The sequence below is a fragment of the Onychostoma macrolepis genome, chromosome 06, assembly GCF_012432095.1.
Source record: "Onychostoma macrolepis isolate SWU-2019 chromosome 06, ASM1243209v1, whole genome shotgun sequence".
Lineage (NCBI taxonomy): Eukaryota > Metazoa > Chordata > Actinopteri > Cypriniformes > Cyprinidae > Onychostoma > Onychostoma macrolepis.
Window position 1 is genome coordinate 30,670,563 of NC_081160.1, and position 21,293 is coordinate 30,691,855.

General features: G+C 39.2%; 1 protein-coding gene across 8 annotated transcripts in view; it reads left to right on the forward strand.

Moving 5' to 3' along the window:
- tead3b (TEA domain family member 3 b) overlaps positions 1 to 21,293 on the forward strand; it is a 43,082-nt gene that overhangs the window by 7,802 nt on the left and 13,987 nt on the right. For all 8 annotated transcript variants that reach the window (XM_058778528.1, XM_058778529.1, XM_058778527.1 and 5 more), the window contains one exon: positions 12,391 to 12,642. In XM_058778528.1, coding sequence (XP_058634511.1) covers positions 12,636 to 12,642 — 7 coding nt within the window. In that variant the 5' untranslated portion in view covers positions 12,391 to 12,635. The remainder of the gene's footprint in view (positions 1 to 12,390; positions 12,643 to 21,293) is intronic.

A 21,293-nucleotide genomic window follows, 5' to 3' on the forward strand; every position in this document is an offset into this window, starting at 1 on the left:
CATTTTGCAAGAACCACTTACTTTTCTTTGTAAAATCTGGAATTATTTTGATTATATTATCAAATGCATCTACTCTAGTTTTGGAGTTTTAAAAAAACAAATGTTTAAAATTTTGATGCATTTAATTGATTTTGGCGTTTTGTCTTTTTTGCCATATTTGATTTGGAAATCTCTAAGATGAGTTTTGATCTAATCTTAATCAAGAATTCAGATTGCAAATAGAATTTGTACACAAAAAAAAAAAAGTAAATAAAACAGATTTTTGGAGTACATTTTACAAGAAAATACTATTTCAGTCTTTAAAATTTCATGTTTAATTGCTGTTTCTTTGTAGTTAGTTGAAATTTCTGAGTAAAAATGGCTTCTACACCAAATCTTTGTCGTTTTATGAGCTTGAGTAGGTTGTATCTATGTCTTCCTCTGTTTTTGGCATAGAAGTGTGACTCAGAGATCAGCACATGGGGCCTCTTTCTCTCTGCCATCCCAAGAGTCCTGTGAGCATTCGTCTCTTTATGCATGTCTTTTCGGTTTTTGTGGGGTTTGGCTCGAGCCCCTGCCTCAGCCACTAAATGACCAAGTCAGGCAAGAGCACTCCTTCACAAATTCGCTTGACGATTTTCCGCGGAAAGTGCTGAATCAGACGTTCGAGCGAGTCCTCTGGCACACGCGGCGCTCTTTGTGTCAGTCTTTCCTCTGCTGACTGAATCAGGACTAGAGTAAACCATATGGAGAGATCTGAGAGCAGACGGCCGTCCTGGAAAGTCACCCCGGTGGATAATGTCGAAAGTCAGGAATCAGGAGTTGTTAATATCGCAGAGATTCATGTTTAGCTGTCTCGTATGCATCAAGGGTTATTTCCACGAGGTGCTTCTGTTCATGTAAAGAGTCATTTTAGTGCTCTTAGTTGAGTAAGAACCTTTTATCCCTAAATTCACTCTCTGTCTTGGTAATTTTACATTTTTCTCGTCTGTCGAGCAGATCTCTCTCTCAGCCTCTTCAACAGCTCTGATTGTTTCCTGAGTGCCGAGCCAGAGAGGAAGTAAGAGGAAGTTATTGGAGGAGAAGGGTAGAATTTATTAGAGCTAAACGGAGAGAGGGAAAGAAAGCAAGCGGGTGAATGAAAGTGATTGGGGAGTTGGAGAATGGTAGAAAGAGATAATATGCGAGAGAGATGTACTGAGACCAAAAGGGTTTAGTCTCTCAGATAAGCTAATAGTCCTGGAAGGGTGTTGAGGCGATGTCTCGCCACTGACTTTTCCATGACTTTTTTAAACAAAAACTCACTCTTATTTCTTGGAAGTCAGGGTTCTGACCCGCAGGACTTGATTAAATGGTATCAAACATGATTAAGATCACATCTGAGGCTCTGAACATATCTAAGCAATTACGTGTAAGCAGATATTACAAGCTAAACGCACTACTTCATGCATTGTTCTGACGTGTCCAAATGTAAATGATATTGCTTTACTGCTCATTAGTTTAATATGGTAAAAAAAAAATTTTTTTACTACTAAGCAATGTTTAACTGTTTAAGTAAGCAAGAATGTCTGCATTTTAAGTGGTTGATTATTTTTTATTTATTTCTTTTTTTTTTTTTTTATTTAGAATAAACTGAATAGTATAGAAACAGTATTTAATATTGGCTATTTATTGATTATTGTCCATAACATGACTAATTAATTGCCAGAATTTTAATATTGGTGCATCCCTTTTTTTCTTTGTTGCTTTATATTAACCTCCAACAAATGCAATTTTAACTTATAAGAACATCCAGCCCAGACTCATAGTCACATTTTGGACTGTAATATATCTTTGTACATTAGCTGAATGCTGATTTCTAAACAATTATAAAATTTTAGGCTTTTTAGGTAGTAAAACAAATAGAATGTTCACAAAGCGTTGAGTATATGTAGTTCTAGTCAAACTAAGTTGACCTTCTAATGTTGGCCACCCATAGGTTTTATGATGGTCAGTTCCTGGTGTGTGGCCTTGGGTCTAAAGGCCATAAACGGTGTGTAGACCATCAAAGCCAACGAGCTAAAAAAGAGAAACCAACTATAGCGAATGGCAGGTTTGCCTATGTTTGTCACTCTTGGGCCCACGTATATTCGTTCCTTCAGACATGTTCAGACTTGGGCTGCCGCGACGATCATGTGAACAGACACTGAAGTGTGGAAAAAAAAAAAGAAAAAAGCTTGAACCAATCACATTCTCAGATTTTGATTAACCCACCCATCAGATTTGCATATACTGTATGCTTTGCATATAAATCAGTGTTTTCTTTAACAACTAAGTGCTTTCTATTAATCCTCATTTTCCAGCCACAAAAGGCAAAAGTGATGCTGGGAAGATGCAACTTCCCAAGAATAGCCTGAGTCATACTCTCTCAGCCTGGTTTAAGAGGTTATCTTCTGCTTTGATGAATCATACTAGTAAGGGATGGTCTGACATGAGTTTCCTCTCTAGTAGGAAGTGCGATTCATGAGCTTTTGGCCGTAGTTGGAAATCAGTGCCGGACAATGAGAAGAAGAGAAGGAGACGCTCTAAACGTCTTTATCTGTAATCTGAACCCAACCAGCAGCTGCTGCTACACTTGTCCAGCCCTGTTGTTCTCTCACTGCTGACTGTGTGTGTGTTTTTGAGAAGGAGCTGAATAGACTGAAGAGTATTCGGTGTGTACGCTCTTGCGTGAGTGAAGGGCGGGTGTGTTGTGGAGGCTGCCCGGAGGGATACGCTCCCTGGGGGCGACTATTGCCAACAAGTGTTCCAGCTGCAACAGTTTCCTAACAAATCTCACATTCTGAGTTGCGTTTGACAGGAAAAACAGTTGGAGGACATTTGTTGAAAGAGCTTTGTGCATTAGTTCAAATACTAAAAAAGGGAATTCTTGCTCTTGTAAATACTTTAATTCTAAGTCATTTTTCCCTCACTCTTAAAAAAATTAAGGCTCCAAAAGGAGGTTTTTGCATCTATGCCATAGAAGATCCACTTTGGGTTCCTCAAAGAACCTTCTTAAAAGGACCATTTTTTTTCTTCGTGTGAAGAGCATTTAAAAATCTAAAGAAAGGTAACACTTTATTTTAGGGTCTCTTAACTAGTTGCTTATTTGGGGTGGCACGATACATGTATTCGTACCGAACCGCCACGGTACGGACATCTCGGTTCGGTGCATGAGGCCTTACAACGAATACAGGCAATTCACCCCCAATCCAGAAGAGTGCGCCCGCAGCAATGCAACTCTGGATTTTCAAAAGTATGTGAAATATTTAAAGTTCGCGGCATAAAATCTTTAAAATACATCCGAGAGTTTCACACTGTCTGTTATTGTTGAGACATTTCCACGCCCTGAAACTTGACGCTGAACGAAACGAACTGTGATTGGTTGTTTGACATGCCGGTCAAATGGCATCATGGGCGGGCCTTGGCCAATGAAAGCTGCCATGCTTTGCGAAATGGAGCTTTGTGTTTGTGTATCCTACCTCTCTCATTCGGCACAAATCCAAATATTCCGTAATATTACCATATTTGCGATGTAACATATCTGGATGCGAAACTATTATTTATTATGTAAATGATAGGCTTTGTTCTTCAATCGTGTTCCAACGGTGACACAGAGGAGGGTGCGCTGATGTTTGGTTCACTGTAATTTATTTTGATAAAGTACCAACTGCGCTGTCAAGTTAGCAATGCTGGAACTGATGTGTTTTGTGTGTGTGTGTGTTTGTTTTCCGGCGCGAACAACTGATTCCTTATACCAGCAGAATCAACTTTAAACACTTATTGTCTTATTAATAATGCATCACTTCATAAAGGTCTGCTTTTATTTGTGTACACTCACAATGAAAACAAAAAAAAAGAAAAAGCTTGAACCAATCACATTCTCAGATTTTGATTAACCCACCCATCAGATTTGCATATACTGTATGCTTTGCATATAAATCAGTGTTTTCTTTAACAACTAAGTGCTTTCTATTAATCCTCATTTTCCAGCCACAAAAGGCAAAGTGATGCTGGGAAGATGCAACTTCCCAAGAATAGCCTGAGTCATACTCTCTCAGCCTGGTTTAAGAGGTTATCTTCTGCTTTGATGAATCATACTAGTAAGGGATGGTCTGACATGAGTTTCCTCTCTAGTAGGAAGTGCGATTCATGAGCTTTTGGCCGTAGTTGGAAATCAGTGCCGGACAATGAGAAGAAGAGAAGGAGACGCTCTAAACGTCTTTATCTGTAATCTGAACCCAACCAGCAGCTGCTGCTACACTTGTCCAGCCCTGTTGTTCTCTCACTGCTGACTGTGTGTGTGTTTTTGAGAAGGAGCTGAATAGACTGAAGAGTATTCGGTGTGTACGCTCTTGCGTGAGTGAAGGGCGGGTGTGTTGTGGAGGCTGCCCGGAGGGATACGCTCCCTGGGGGCGACTATTGCCAACAAGTGTTCCAGCTGCAACAGTTTCCTAACAAATCTCACATTCTGAGTTGCGTTTGACAGGAAAAACAGTTGGAGGACATTTGTTGAAAGAGCTTTGTGCATTAGTTCAAATACTAAAAAAGGGAATTCTTGCTCTTGTAAATACTTTAATTCTAAGTCATTTTTCCCTCACTCTTAAAAAAATTAAGGCTCCAAAAGGAGGTTTTTGCATCTATGCCATAGAAGATCCACTTTGGGTTCCTCAAAGAACCTTCTTAAAAGGACCATTTTTTTTCTTCGTGTGAAGAGCATTTAAAAATCTAAAGAAAGGTAACACTTTATTTTAGGGTCTCTTAACTAGTTGCTTATTTGGGGTGGCACGATACATGTATTCGCATCGAACCGCCACGGCACGGACATCTCGGTTCGGTGCATGAGGCCTTACAACGAATACAGGCAATTCACCCCCAATCCAGAAGAGTGCGCCCGCAGCAATGCAACTCTGGATTTTCAAAAGTATGTGAAATATTTAAAGTTCGCGGCATAAAATCTTTAAAATACATCCGAGAGTTTCACACTGTCTGTTATTGTTGAGACATTTCCACGCCCTGAAACTTGACGCTGAACGAAACGAACTGTGATTGGTTGTTTGACATGCCGGTCAAATGGCATCATGGGCGGGCCTTGGCCAATGAAAGCTGCCATGCTTTGCGAAATGGAGCTTTGTGTTTGTGTATCCTACCTCTCTCATTCGGCACAAATCCAAATATTCCGTAATATTACCATATTTGCGATGTAACATATCTGGATGCGAAACTATTATTTATTATGTAAATGATAGGCTTTGTTCTTCAATCGTGTTCCAACGGTGACACAGAGGAGGGTGCGCTGATGTTTGGTTCACTGTAATTTATTTTGATAAAGTACCAACTGCGCTGTCAAGTTAGCAATGCTGGAACTGATGTGTTTTGTGTGTGTGTGTGTTTGTTTTCCGGTAGCGAACAACTGATTCCTTATACCAGCAGAATCAACTTTAAACACTTATTGTCTTATTAATAATGCATCACTTCATAAAGGTCTGCTTTTATTTGTGTACACTCACAATGAAAACAAAAAAAAAACCGAGAAAACAAATAGGATGTCGCTTTCTGCCAATTGAGTTTCCTTTCTGTGAACAAATTAATCGTGTCACAAAAATGAAACTCAGCATATATAGGCTGTTACATTTTGCACTGTTTTTCCCCCCTTGTTTATCTGTAAACTAAATCAAATATATTTCAAGAATGTATTCCATGTATGTATATATACAGTATGTACTACAGAATATATATATATATATATATATTAAACGTAATAATATTTAGTATTTTCACATCTAGGTGGAAAAAATAGTAATTTGTACTATGGTCTGTTCAAAATAAATGAAAAGAAACCGAGTATAGTAGATTTGTTTTTTTCCCCTGTTGTACCGAAATCGTATCGAACTGTGACCTCCCCGAACCGTGACATCTGTGTACCGTGCCACCCCTATTGCTTATTAGCATGCATATTACTAGAATATTGGCCATTTATTAGTAGTAATTAAGCGCATATTAATGCCTTATTCTACATGACCTTATTCTACATTCCTAATCCTACCCAATATCTAAACTTAACTAACTTAATTATTAATAAGCAGAAGATTAGGAATTTATTGAGGTAAAAGTTGTAGTTAATAGTGAATAAGAGTTCCCTATTCTAAAGTGTTACCGAACCCTTTTTTCACTAAAAACGAACCTTGGAGGGGTTCAGTGGATGCTGAAGGTTCTTCATGGAATCATTGGTGCCAGAACCTTTATTTTTAAGAGTAGAGGCCACACTCTTAAAAATAAAAGTTCTTTTTTGGCATTGATGGTTCCATGAAGAACCTTTAACATCCATGGAACCTTTCCATTCCACAAAAGGGTCTTCATACACTCTTAAAAACAATGATTCCAAAAGGAGGTTTTTGTTTCTAAGCCATAAAATATCCATTTTGGGTTCCTCAAAGAACCTTTAATTGAACTCTTTTTAAAATAACCTTTTTTTCCCTTAGTGTTAGGAACAAAATCTACAGAGCCTTTTTCCACTATAAAGAACCTTAAGGTTCCATGGATGCTGGAGGTTCTTCATAGAATTATTAATGCCACTAACACTTCTTTATTTTTAAGAGTGTAGGCTATACTCTTAAAAATAAAAGTTATTTTTTGGCATTGATGGTTCCATGAAGAACCATTGACATCCATGGAACCTTTCCAAGGTTCTTTTATAGTGGAAAAAGGATAAAATGTTATTTAGACTAAGAAAAAAATTCTGTTCACTGAAATGTCCTTTGGGGAACCATAAATGGTTCTTCTATGACATTGCTCAGAAAACCCCCTTTTGGCAACTTTAGATTATTTAAATGTTCTTCACTCTTAAAAATAAAGAACCTTTTTCGATTATAAAGAACCTTGGAAAGGTTCCATAGATGTTGAAGGTTCTTCATGGAATCATTGGTGCCAATAAAAGAACCTTTATTTTTAAGAGTGCAGGCTAGTCGTGACACCTTAGCTCAGTTCCGCCAGGTCTTCTACATCTCTGTTTAGGTTTCATATCTGACAGGAGTGTCCAACAGAAGGAAAAACAAAGGTAGGTTCTGGTCGTTAGGGTTGGCTCCCATTAACTTCCCCCGCATCCCTTATTTTGCTGGCAGGACAGCGTGAAGACCTCCCTCCTGGACAGGATCCGCCACTCGCTTGTTTCCCGCCAAAAATGTCTGCCTGGGATGACTAACGCGCAGATGGACTCCAGTGCTCGCTCCATGCGCTGGAAAGTCCCTCCGCTCCTCTGTCAGTTAGCAGAGACCCTGAAATGTTATAAGATGACTTATTGAGACTGGAAGAGACTTTTTAAAAAGCCCAAGATGTGGAGATGCAGAATGAGTTCTGTTGAGAGCTTCTTTGAGAAACCTAGCACATTTACGCAAATGGGATTTGCGATTGTGACAGCCTTACTTCTCGTAAAATTGTTTTGAGATAATGGAAAGTCCAGATTTGGATTAAATCCTGCGGTTGAGTCATGAATCTCTGATTAACCTGATTTCTCCGGAGAATACTACAGTTCTTGGTAAAATAGGGTGATCTTTGATAAATATGATAAACTGATAAATATGATCAGATTTCCAGTTGTGATCGTGTTTATTCTATTTCTAGTTTAATTAGAATGAAATACAATGGACTTTTTAAAACTATATATAGTTTATAGTAGGCTTACATTATTTTTGATTTCAGATTGCCATTTGGTTGATTATTATAGATATCCAATTCAAAAGTTTTTGGTTATCTGCTTGGAAATGTAAATTATATTTTGAAGCTGATAACCAATACAGGCTTCAAAATAAAACAGTTTATAATTGATTATTTTAAGTAGTTTTGGATAAAATTAAAAATGACTTGCTGGGCGATTTTCATATTTCTCATTCTTTTTCGCTTTCTGGCAAATACAGGAAGCCTTTTTAGCGTTAATGCAATATAATTGATAATGGTTGATGTTTTATCTGTATATTTTTATCCCTCTCGTTCTGTCACAGAGAACGATGGGAAATGTTGTAGTTTGATGGCATGAGTGTTTCTTGATAAACCAAGCTTTGTTGCTATTCTTCATCAGCAGTCTATTGACTAGCTAAATTATACTTAAACTACAGTTTATTATGATAATTAGCTACAATTACCTACAGTGAAAACATGTATATCAGCGGTGTAATTTGATGTGCTACGTCACGAATTCACCATTCACTTCTTGATCAGTCCTCTGTTTCTTGTACATGTGCATCTTGTGTGTGACCACAATGTCTGACTTTGAGTCATAAACAACCTCTCTGAGAGGAAAATCCGAAAAGGCCACCAAGTAAACCTCAATCAGTGCCCCTTTCCTGGAACGGCCTCATGACTAAGTCTTTATGATTCTGGTAAGAATAGTCTGGCAACTTCTGTCCCCCCCCAAACTCCTCCATAAGTCCATGCCAGATTCCATGGATGGAAGTGTCAGCTTGGGGAAAAACTGGCTGTAAGTCCATGTTTTGTAATTGATATTAGATCATACTGAAGTAAGTTTCCCTGGGCTTTCTCCTACAGAGATCGTGAGGAATCCGGTGAACCCAGAGAATCGTTGCTGGAGCCAACTCAGTACTTCAGCCGACAACAATACGTACTGTGTTGGAGCTCTGTGAGATAGTGGGCAGGGAGGGCTTGTGTTCATTCAATGGGCGTCTGAATGAATGTGTGCGCTGCATGGCTTTCACTGCATTATTTACATTCCTGGACCACATGGAAATTCTTCAGCATTATATACTGACTGAGAGCTCTGTTTGGTTCGGGAGGGAGAGAGAGGAGGCGGGAAAGAGGAGGTTATGCGCCTGTGTCCGTTGTGTGCCGTGTCATTCAAAGTTAAGTCCCAGCTGCCTTATGGGAAAATGAAGTTTGTGTGTTTGCATCGGCTGCATCGCATGGAGCTGAATGGCCTTCAGCCGTTGCAGGATGAGCGTGTTTGTTTTGCAACAGATGTTTTGCAGTTGTGTCCGTCTGGCCTTATTCTTGCTCGCTTGCCATGTCTCTTTTTAAAAGAAACTGAAAGTTCATGTTCGCGATGTTGCTTTAAGATGAAAGGGTGAGATAGAGACGGAACGCACTGCCAGATGTTACTTGCAATTAGTATTAAAAATAAACCTTTTTTCTTTGTTCTTTGTTGGCAAGACATTGCATCAGTCTGTTTTGCAACTGCTGGTTTTTGTTTTTGTTCCTTCAGGACACAGTTTTGGGAATTTGAATTCATAACTTTTTAGGCAATTATTATTTACCACTGTGGGATTAGCATAAAAAGTGTTGTGTGTCTCTCTCTCTCTCTCTCTCTCACACACACACACACACACACACACACACACACACACACACACACACACACACACACACACACACACTTATACATGGTTAAATAACTTGGTGCTTTTATTCAATTACCAAAGTACCAAACATTATCTCACACACACTTATTTATGCATGTTTATATGTAATTTACTTTTAATAAACGCACACACACACACACACACATACATACATGCATACATGAGAGATAGATAGATAGATAGGTATATGTGTGTGCATGTGATTTTTATAATATATGATTTATTTTAATTACATTACTATTGCTATTTTTAATATTAATTTTAATATTTACTAGTAATTTTAATTATTTTTTTACTTTTATTTTATCTTAATTTATAGTTTTAAATTTCCCTGAAACTTGTTTTACAGCTCCTGGTTTGTGTCCTTACTTTTAATCTTTTTTCCCCAGTTTATTATTCATTACCACACTTAAATTAGTACCATGGTTTTTGCATAAAAATAAGCCATGGTGATTTTATTCTACCATGATGTTAATACCAAGACAAGTCAAATTTATTTGTGTCCCGCTTTTCACGGTTGCTTCAAAGCAGCTTTACAAAAAAATCATGATGTTAATGTTAATAATATTTCAATACCACGTGTCTTTGAAGTACCCCACAGTAAAGTTTTTCAATGTGCCACGGTATATGAATTGGGTATTATTTTAATTTTTTGCATTGATAAGTCACACTCAGGCCACTTTCCCGCTGCTAGCTGTACTACTAGCTCTTTCTTTATCAGGAGTGCCGAGAACGCTCAAGTCCCTGGGCGTGCTGATGTTGCATTTTGTCCAAAACAATCCCACTGTTTTTCAGACTCCGAATGGATGTCTAAATTGGTCAGTCCTCCCTCCCTCCCTCCCTCCTGCTTTGTCCCCCGACACCCTTTGACTCCAGCACTCCTCCCTCCTCCGCCTCCCCCTCCCCTCATCCTTTGCTCGCCTCTCCTTATTTGGGCAGAGTGCTTGGGAGCGCAGGGTGGGGAAGAGGGTAGAGCGAGAGGGGGCTCGGTTGACATAAGGGAGAGAGAGAGAACTAACGCCGCACTTCCTTAATAAGGACATGTCTGGAATTTAAGCCCAACTCTCCAATAGAATGGCTTCTCTGCGCTCCCCGTGTACACACTCGTCTCTCACCCTCTCCCCCAGCGCGCACACACACACTAAATGGAGAGCTTTTTCAAAGCATGCAGTCATGTCTTTTTTACTCAAAGTTTGCTCGTTTGTGTTACCTCACATAATGTGATTTTAATTTGGTGACATGGCAGAAATCACTGCGTATAGATCTGTAGAGAGTAAAATAGTTAGTGATGAGCAGCAATCAAAGTTTATTGAACGTGTGTGTGTGAATTTAGCTGGTGGTTTCTTTGATGACACTATTTGTGCTGCCAATATTAATGAAAAATCATTTTCATTTATTGAAAAAGTTCAAATAAAATATAAATATTGGATGAAAATCCCAAAATAAACTTGCCTTGGCAACTAACTGAAATAAATTGAAGTCATATGTACTAAAATAGCAAACTAAAAGCTTAGCTAAATATAAAGCTATAAATTAAAACAACTAATAAAAGTTATTAAAGGATGTAACAAAGTTATTAAAGCTTAAGCTAAAATTAAAATGAACACTAAAAATAAAATTTAACTCAAAATATTAATAAATGCTATAGTGGTTTATAAATGATAATAAAATAACAGCTGCTCGACAGTTTTTGATCAACGATATCTCATTATTTATCAAATTATTTATTTTAATTGCATTTGCAATTAATTTCTCATGTTTCTTCCCAAAGAGACCTTCTCGCCGTTTTGCTTTCCTGAAGGTTTTGTTTAAAAAAGAAAAAAAAGGTAAATGACTGAAATGTTTAATGCAATCTTTCATGTAACAAGTAGTGATTTGCATTTTACACCTTTTTCCGACCACACTGGAAATTTACACAAGATAAATAATATACAGATACAATCCAAATACAAAATGAATGTTAATTCTATAAGTGCGCGCTACTGAAATCACTGTGAACCGCCTACAACACCCAAGCATTGTGGCACTAAGTTCTATACTTATTTTGCTTTAATTCTAGATCATAGTCTTTTATAACTCAATTTTGACTGTTTTGTATTCTAGGCCTAATGCAGTGTAGCTCAGGCTTGGTTAAATGTTTGCAGTGTGTGACTGATAAAAAGTCTGTACAGGATATTAAGTTTATATTTAAGAAACTAATGCGTAATTGTTTCAAATGTTGGTTCAGGATTAGAAATTTTGTAACTTCTCCGGAACATCCAGTGTCTGTGACCATCCTGATTGCATGGGATGAACAGTGTTGCGTGTCACCTGAGATGCAAATGCAATTTGGAAATGCATCGCTAATTGTCCTCCCCGCAGTGTTAGATTGCGCTGAGGTCTGAGGCCTGCAATGTCAAAGTAATTAGGACACTCACATATTCCAACGCTCTCCCGGCCGTTGTTTTGCTCATTCTGTGTCTTTGGGCTGCCAAGTCAAGCTTATTCTTTCAGTGTGCGTGTAACCAGAGCGTTTGAATATCCCCAAAGGAAGGTCTCAATCGGAGTCGGCCGTATTTACCCAAGCTGCGTTTTTTCGTCAACATCAGCAGAAAGTGAAATAAAAGAATGAAATATGTGGGCACACCAGTGACTCCCGGGACCCGATCCTCATGAACAATACCATGCGAAAAAGAGGCAGCCTGAAAAACGCTTAAGATCCCTTAACCATTTTCAGACATTTAGACGGCCACATTGGACCGCGCGATCCTGACCACAAGCATTTTTGCAGGCTAGTCCTAATTATCTAATCCTTTTAAATGGAGCTTTATATAATGTCTAAAATTCATTTGTCGTTTTGGAAGCGTTTGAGAAGAGGAAATGGTAATAAGAGTCACAGTTGCTGCTGTCTTCATCAGCCAGTGCCCAAAACTGTGGGTGCGCATGACTAAAGGGAGCGGTTTTGAAAGAGGATTTATTAGCTTAATCTTTATGTCCACAATAAAGTAACGTTCTCTGCCTCTCTTTCCTTGTTTCTTTCTCGCAGTACTTGTGTAGCGTGGGGGCTCGTGCCAGGGCCCGGTAGGAGCCGGCACCATTGCGTCCAACAAGTGGAGTGCCAACGGCAGCCCGGAGCAGGGGCTGGAGGATGGGGGTGATGAGCTGGACAAGGCCCTAGATGGAGACGCCGAAGGCGTGTGGAGCCCTGACATTGAGCAGAGCTTTCAGGAGGCACTGGCTATATATCCGCCCTGTGGCCGGCGCAAGATCATCCTGTCGGACGAGGGAAAGATGTACGGTAAGTGAGCTTGCAATGCATTCGTGTGCATTCGAAGGGGAAGTTGCGATGCACAAAATCCTTTTCCACTTTTACATCAACATTCGTCAAGTCCAGGGCTCAATGCCAAGGAATTTTTATACTGGCCCGATTGGGCCAGTGGTTCAAATTTTTACTTGCCCTGCCGACATTTTCACTGGCCCTGCCACAAAAAATAAAATAGTTGCTGTTATCATTGTTTTTGATCTATGTTCTCTTGTATTCTAATAAATAAGCTTGTATGACACCAATATTTTAGATACCACTTGCCAAAAATAAATATAAAGGTCAAACATTATCAAAGACAAGCAAACAGTAAATAAGAACAAATGAACATAATAGCACAATTAAAAATATAGCACAAAGAAATAAATAAAATGATGCTTTAGGTGGAAATGGAAGAATCACATAAAATAAAATTTTCATTTTCTTCACTCTGTGTTGCACCTTGATTTTTCAGTCATTTGAAATTAGAGGCAACCACTGCATTTTAATCATGAATCGATCAAAAAAAAAGTGTAATGTTTGATTCATATTAGACTGTATAATTTCAAAATCTGAAGCAAAAACAGAATGGCCTGACTTTAGCTTTGTGAAATTTTGCTACATAAAACATCTGCATGAAACAGAAACAGCAGACGGGCTGAATGAGGTGCAATTTCACTCTATGCCAGCAGGTGGTGCTTATGGAACAGTAATACAGCATTTCATTGGTTACCACTGTAAACACAGCAGCGCTGCACGCATTAACACTAATTTAAATGCATTATACGGAGGCAAGATGAAAAAGAAAATGCCGCATAAACTTTTCTGAAAACAGCCAGTCCCCCTCAGAAACGCATTCAAATAAAATGTTTATATTGGTGATTTTAAGCTGTTGAAGTGCAATCAACAGTGAAAGAGAACTCATTTCGCTATATGCGCACGCTGTCAGAGAAGGCGGTGCTCATAGAAACAGAGTTATTTTTGCCACTTTATAGGCCTAGAACGGTTAAATACATACGCTTGTAACAATGGCGGACTGATGACAGCTCACTCAGGGTGGGTCTAAGGTAAAACGCTAGTCAGTCAACCATTGTGGGAGTGGCCTTTCCTGTGTGACGTCACACAGCCAAGAATCTGAGAACGGCTTGATTTAAGAAAGGGGTCAAGATTTATGTGAATTATAAAAAAAAAAAAGATTTTTCATTATAGGGTGGATGTGTACACACACACAGTCAACACACATTTATGTTCAAACAACATGAAAAGGTGAATTTTGCTTTAACTGGTTAATATGATTTCACAAATTTTATTTCCTTTCGTATTATTGATGATAGCGTGTTATTCCACATCTGGCCCAACATTGTCTTTCAAACAACAGGCAAATTGAATCTGAATTTTAAAAAGTGTGAGAGCATACTGATTGGTTGTTGCAGCCCTGTTTATAGTGCCTCAAAATTGTAAATGCTCATTTAAAATGAATCACTGCCAGTATGAATTGTGTTTTTGTTGTACTGGGTAGTTTTTAGCTAACAAATTGATATATTTGAACTTAAGGAAGTAATTATTGGCTTTAAAACTTCTGCCGCCCAAACTGAATTTTGCAGGAACTTCATATTGTATTCATCAATGGAAGAGAGTCTTAAAAACACACACGGTTCAACTGCCAAGATCGTATCGCTACAGTGCAGTTTTTGTGATGTTTTTTTGTGCATTTGATGGTTGCAAGACAAGTGTTTCTAGATAGAATGGCTTATGGGAGGGGTGGCGAAAGGAGTGATGGAAACTAGAGAAAAGATAAGAGGGCGGGAGATAATGGGCTGATAGAGCCGGGTTGTTGTTATATCCGACACACTTTCATCCACGTACATGTTCCACTCGAGGATCCCTTTGTGCATACCATTGAATAAATTCATGCATGTGTACGTATTCGTGAAACATCATAAATTGTCTCATGCTAATACGCCTTCTGCTCTCTTACGTAATCTCGTATTTATTCATGCTCCAATAGCCATTCACTAGCAGCCGTCAATGGCTTCATATTATGATGTAGGTGTTTGGTTTTGTTCGATTAAACAGAGGTTCTTGTTCACTAATACTCCCGCGTACCTTACAAACACACATACGTGCATGTTTTAGCCAGCAGTTGTGTTTTTTCAGAGCACATAAAACAGGCCTATACTTGTCCCGGAGCAACTCTGTGGACTACAGACCAGACAGAAGACAGGTTTCTCAAGAACATATCACTCTTTCTGTCACTTCTCTGTTCCTGCTTGCTTGCTGCCCCCTCCATTTTTTTTCATTTACCCTCAAACTGGTTGTATTTATCATCTCCGATCATTAGCAGCTCTTTTTTCCCAGCCCTGTGAGAGAGTTGTCGTTTATTTTCCTTCTGCCTCCCTCTCACCCAGTTGAAAAAGTGGCAAAACCAGCTCTGTTTGTCTTGCTCAATCAAGACAAAGTTCCCCCACAAGATCTCACTCACCCTCCTGCCTCCATTTTCTTGTACTTCTCTTTTTTTTTCTCACTAGTTCTTCCACTTAAACAAGGTAGGTCTGCCCCTGAGGCACAGCACTTTAACACTGGAAATACTACTTTGCACCTGGAGTCATTAAACTCTCATTAGACTGAACAACATGAGGATAAGAATTTGTGAATGCAAACTTTTTTAGCAGCACAATGTGAAGCATTCTCAATGTTGCACTTATGAGGCCATTTGAGTAAATGTTCTATTTCAGCTGTCAGTTTTCTGTCTTTGAAACAACAGTTCAAAGATAATCTTTCTTAGCAAGTTGGTTAAACTATAGATAGCTACCTGAATGACTCAGACAGGGGCGTCATGTACTCATGATTTTTGAGGGGGTGGTCATGCTTATCATGTGACACACAGCAGTCACGATAGCACTGTATAACTGATATAGGCTTATGTTTTATTTTAATTTTTTCTTCAAAATAGGAAATATCTTGATTCTCAAATATGTGTAAGTAAATGTGTTTTGCACCTTATATAGATGTTTTTTAATCAACAAATGGTGATGGCCAATAGACTAATAGTGTAATCTATTAACTACACATAAAAACCCGACTTTTTACTTAAATACCAGATATGGGTGTCATGCCATAAAATATTTTTAATATGACTGATTTTGTATTTATTGTGAATTTAATAACAATATTGTAAGTTACTAATTATAAAACTTTCATTTTACAGAGAGCAAAGAACATTTAGGCTACATTATCAAAGAACATTTTCATTCAGTCTATCCAGAGTTCAGGCACTCTCAAAAACTCCCATTAAAATCACTGAAGCTGTTTACACTGTGAAATTACTTGCATTCGTATGCACATCTGCACTTTGTTTCTGATGAGAGAATTCGCCAGATAATTCAGTCAGCGAGCAAGTGAACAAATCACCGCGTTTCAGTGATGATTCATCTGAACGTCTCTGATTGGTCATTGCATTATAAGCTCAACAGAAACGTGTGTGATTGGTTATAATACAGCGCTGTACAAATGCGTCTGTCTCTGGCTCAGCGCCAGCCAGCAAATGCAGATTTGAATTTAGCAGCTGATGCTGTGCCGCACTGAACGATCTAATCACACCGGTGTGATTGTATCAAATATAAAAAATATTAATCGGCTATATTTTGTCTTTTGGAAGCTGCATTCAAAATCCACTTGGCTCAGAAATCATCCCCCTCACTTTCAATGGGCATGACGCCTGTGGACTCAGACCTTTGAAGGTAACTTTATCGCCCCCATTGGGGACCAGTAACAAGAAAACACATTTAGCGTGTAAAGTGGGACCATGCACTTGTGCAGACTCTGTCAAATATATTTCTGTTTTATTCTATTCTAAAACTGCTAATTAGAATTTGTGACCCGTGCTGGCAAAATGAGGCAAATTTTCATTCTCAATTAAAACCTTCAAAATTATATGTTCTCATTCATGCATTTTCCTTTCAAACGGAAACCAAAATTCAAGATGCAACTGCTCTGCTTCTGATGGACAAACGCAGCTTTGTGGAAAAATAAAAAAGGTAGACCTCTCAGAAAATGTTCGAATAAAGATAATTTTACATGGTTAATTACTATTTCGAGCATTAGGATCGCTAGACGATGGCTTAATGAACTCTATTTTTGTGAAAACTTTTTTTTTTTGCCTGTAGCTCATAAATAGTCTGTGCACATTCTGACTCATTTTGCCATGTTTGCTCACTCACGTTTATTGATTCATGGACTATAAAACAGCTGTATCAGAAAGTTAGTGGGACACAACCAGCAAATATTTTGCAAAAATAGGAAAAATAAGCAAATCCGGTTTAACTCTTGGCTTGTGCGATATGTCTGTCTTTCAGTTGTGTATTCATAATTTGCAGATGGACACTCCAGTTTGGCTGGATTGGGAGGGTCCAGGTGTTTGGAGTTGGTCCCCTCCTCCTCAAACTGTCTGCTAGCCTTTCTTCTCCTCAGAGAAACAGACAAGACAAAACCCAAGTGCTGGTTTGAATTAGCAAGCCAAGCCTCGAGATGCAAACCAGACTGGGAGAAAGCAAGGCAAACTGACAGAAAGCGTCCTGAACACAGCCCAGTGTTGGTGAAGAGACATTGAGGTTCTTTTAGGGTTGCAGTTGTCTTTTCCTTGAAGAACCCAATGTTAAACGCAACTGTTGTTTTCATATGCGGTCTTCTTTCTTGTGCATTGCTCTTTAAAAAAAAAAATTAAACATGTTTAATTTAGGCTAGACTAATTTCAAAGACTCAATACGTTCCTTACTTTTATACAGACTACTTGGGAAATTCATTTGCAGAAACCAATCTGGAAATACTGATTTAAGTGCTGTTTGCACCTGCATGAGGTTTGAGTCACTGCTGAGGGACTGATTATAAATCAGCCAAAGTCCCCTGGCTGCTGCTTCATATAGTGAGCTTCCTACCTAGGCAGAATTTGTAGGTGTCATAGGCAGCTCCCAGTGCAAAAGTATCTAGCAGTAACAAACAAAAGAATGCAACCATGTAACATGCATTGATTTGGCCATAATCAAAGATAGTCCCAGAATGCATTTTGACGAACCATTCATAAGCTATGTTTCCATCAACCTGTTTTTATGCGCATTTTGACTTAGTGGTTTTTGACTTGTGCGAACAAGAGTTAATGCAAATAATGGTAGAATAAATTCCTCCATGTGCATCAAAAAAGTCATGTGACTTTGCACAATGGGACGGGATAACTTGACTAACCGATCTCGTTGCACAGCCTCTCAAATGTTGTTTTGGTCGTTCTGCAATGCCTGAGTCTGTCGTCAAAGTATTTCTGTATAATTGCCTCCCAGAACTGTCTTACACGACTGTGTTCCCAAACAGCAGGCATCCACCTCCGAAAGCAATGACCGCATTTGTTTCATCTGCTCACTCTGAGGCACAAGTAATTCATTATATATGAAAATTATTATGTGTAGTGACTTCTCCCAGTTTTCTTAGTGATATTTGGTGCTAGATTATCAGGAAGTGACGATTTTGTTCTCTTTGACTCGTTGGATGGAAATGGTGCTTTATTCACACGTTTTATGTGCTATTCCAAGCTAAATTCACAACTTTGGATGGAAACATAACTATAGACTTGTCCAATTCAGAAGAGCAGAGGTGCCATTTCTGCATCTGGAGGGCCACTATCCTGCAGAGTTTAGCTCCAGTTCTAATTAAACACACCTGAACCAACTAATGACTAGTCTTAATAAATACTGGAAACTTCTTGGCTAGTCTGTTGGTACGTGTTAAAGCTCTGCAAGATATTGGCTTTAAAGGACCAGGATTGGACACCATTGCTTTCGGGTCGCCCATTTATCATTTTATTATTCTTAAGGGTTTTGCTTTTGGCTAAGGGTGGACTCTTGCTAAGTCAGTGCCAGTGTGGATTGGTAATCTCGAGCGTGGCATTTGAGACGGGGCCTGGGTTGAGGGAAATGTCAAGTTTAAGTATAGCTATGTTTTATTCACCGTAGAAGTATAAATGGTAAAACCACTCTATCTAATTTGAAATGACTGATTGCATTCAATATTTGTGTGAACTGTTATTTTATTTACTTTAATAGTTTTTTTTTTCAACATGCAAAACCCATTCCATTAGAATCGAGTGTTAGTTGAGTGCAACTCTTGTAGACTTTATGCAAGGACTTTCTTTTATGTAGCATGCGTCAACAAAGCAGCTGGCATTTATAGAGCAATTCAATCCGTTTCATCCTGCCTTAGAAGGTGCGGAGCTGCCTGTGTTGGCTGTAGACGACAAGGCAACACACTAGATCTTGCAAGCAAGCCTCATCTGAAGTCTGGGATTACATCATCCAGGCTTTATCATCCTCTTGCCGTAAATCCAAGCATATTTACTGACTCACTATGAAGTCAGAAGGACGCTTCAAATGCGCTATGTGGTGTTTCAGATGCCGCGACTGGCTGATAAGAAAATGCTGGAGTATTGACATTGTTGATAGAACATTGTTGGCATTTTCTGAAAGCTGATGCCTGATATCTGTTGTATATCTTTGTTGAGGGATTCCCTTGAAACCATGCGGCCTTATGGTGGTATCCTTGGTTCTGTAGTCATTCATGGTATGTTTGACTCGTACGCCACAAGTTTAATGGTTTATTTCAAGTGAAAGCGGGTTTGTGAGTTGATTTGACATGTTAAGCAATTCAGTGCACCTAGCCGCAGTTACTGTGCCAATAAAGTGAAATTCCACAAATTGGATTTATTGATAAATCAAGTTGTAAACAAATCCCAGCATGTCGTTGACACTCATTGCTCTCGCCATCTCCAGGAAAGTGAATGCCGAACTCATGGAGAGCCTGCTCTCTCCTGTGACTATAAACACCTTATCCATTTACATGTAGTCATCTGCCACCGAAGAAGCTCACTCACGAGGAGAATGACGACAGCGCTCATAATACCGCCACTGACGTGAGGCCTCGGGAACGCCGTCTGCTCCAGCCCTGTTAACACCGCCTGGATCGGGCCTAAAAAGCCAGCAGTGTAATGTGAAGTGCAGAGCTGCCTCTTTTTATTACACCAACACTGATGGGTGGAAATAAGTGTGTTGCACTTAGACAACTTTTATTAGTTGTTGTGCTTTGAATGAGGTTTTTTTTTTTTTTCCTTTTTCCTTTTTTTTTTTTTTTTTTTTTTTTTTTTTAATGCTTCCATTAGGAAATGCTTCCGAGAGCATTAACTTTCATTTTGCAGTTGTATTTGAGACATTACATCTTCCAATAGTGACTTGTTTCTCGTAAAAGTGAGTGTTTCTTGTAATGCTGACTGTATTGCAGAATTGTATTTTTTGGATCTCACAATGAGACATTGCGATATTATGAAAGCCTGTTTATGTCTCAAGAATTAAATGAAGATGTAAGGACACATCTGTGAGAGTTGCATTTACGAGAAATAAAGCTGATAAGTGAACGTAGCCATTGGAGAACATGCACATCCTGTGCACCAAATGTCAAGCCAAGACTGAAATTTACACAATTTTTGTATAACTTCTGATGCTACCAGGCATTTCCTCATCTCCGCTTCTCAGCTTCTTGGCTTTGCCCGGTTGATTTACAGCCCAGTTGAATGGCAGAAATGCCGTCTGTCTGGTTTCGTAGTTGTTACAGCTTCAAGATATTTTCCACCTGTGAGATCTTTTTTCCACCTGTGCTTCATCAGGAACAGAGGCTTGCAAAAATGCCCTGCACCCTGAGGATGGAGCCAAGTACCGTCCACCCTTCTGACCCACCTTGAGTCTCATTTCTGGTAAACCGTCTCAGCAGAGCATGAAAGGCATTTGAAGGACAAGATAAGTTTGTGTGGACTGTGGTTTGGTTAGTGCTATTCTTTACAGGGATTGAACAGAAACCTTCCAGTGACCTGTTAGGAGGTTTAACCATGCCAAAACGTTTTCAGGTGTTATTCCTGAACCGAAACACTCCTGCTTGAACTTCCTCTCCAGACACGCTCTTAAGGTTGAAGAAACCTGATGAGGGAATCAGAGCTGGGAGGTGGGATATGGGACACAGGGGGTCCGTGTTATTCTTTGCCTCCTGCTGGGACGGTTCGTGGCAGGTGTGGGTGTCCGTTTGGTAGGATGGGATGATCTTCAGCTGCCAGTTGCTGGCAGAAACAGCAAAGCTCTTTGTTTCTTTCTTTCACTCCCTCGCGCTTTTTCGGGCCATTCTCTCACTCTCTGAACGTATGCTCCAGGCTGTTGCCCTCATCAAATCAAGTTGTGTGGGGCAGATGTCACAGGCGCAGTGGAATGCGAGGAATGCGGAGGCTCAGAGAGAGAGCGAGAGAGAGAGGGTGTGTCTGGGGAAGGGTGTGCAGAAACAAAACTCAAATCAGTGCAGTGGTCTCTCTGCTGTGGAAGACCATTTCCGCCTCAAGAGTAAAAAAAAACTCATTTTAACCCTTCACTTTGATGCTCTTAATTGCAACTTTATTTCTCCAAAAAATGTAGATGTAAAATTTGCGACTTTATTTTTCATAATGTGCCTTTTATATCTTGCTAATTATATTTTAAACTTTATATCACAATTTTCTACTCTGAGGCAGAAATGTGCATTCTTGGGAAACTCAACATTGCAAACACTTTAATGGCTGCTAATCAATGGGCGGC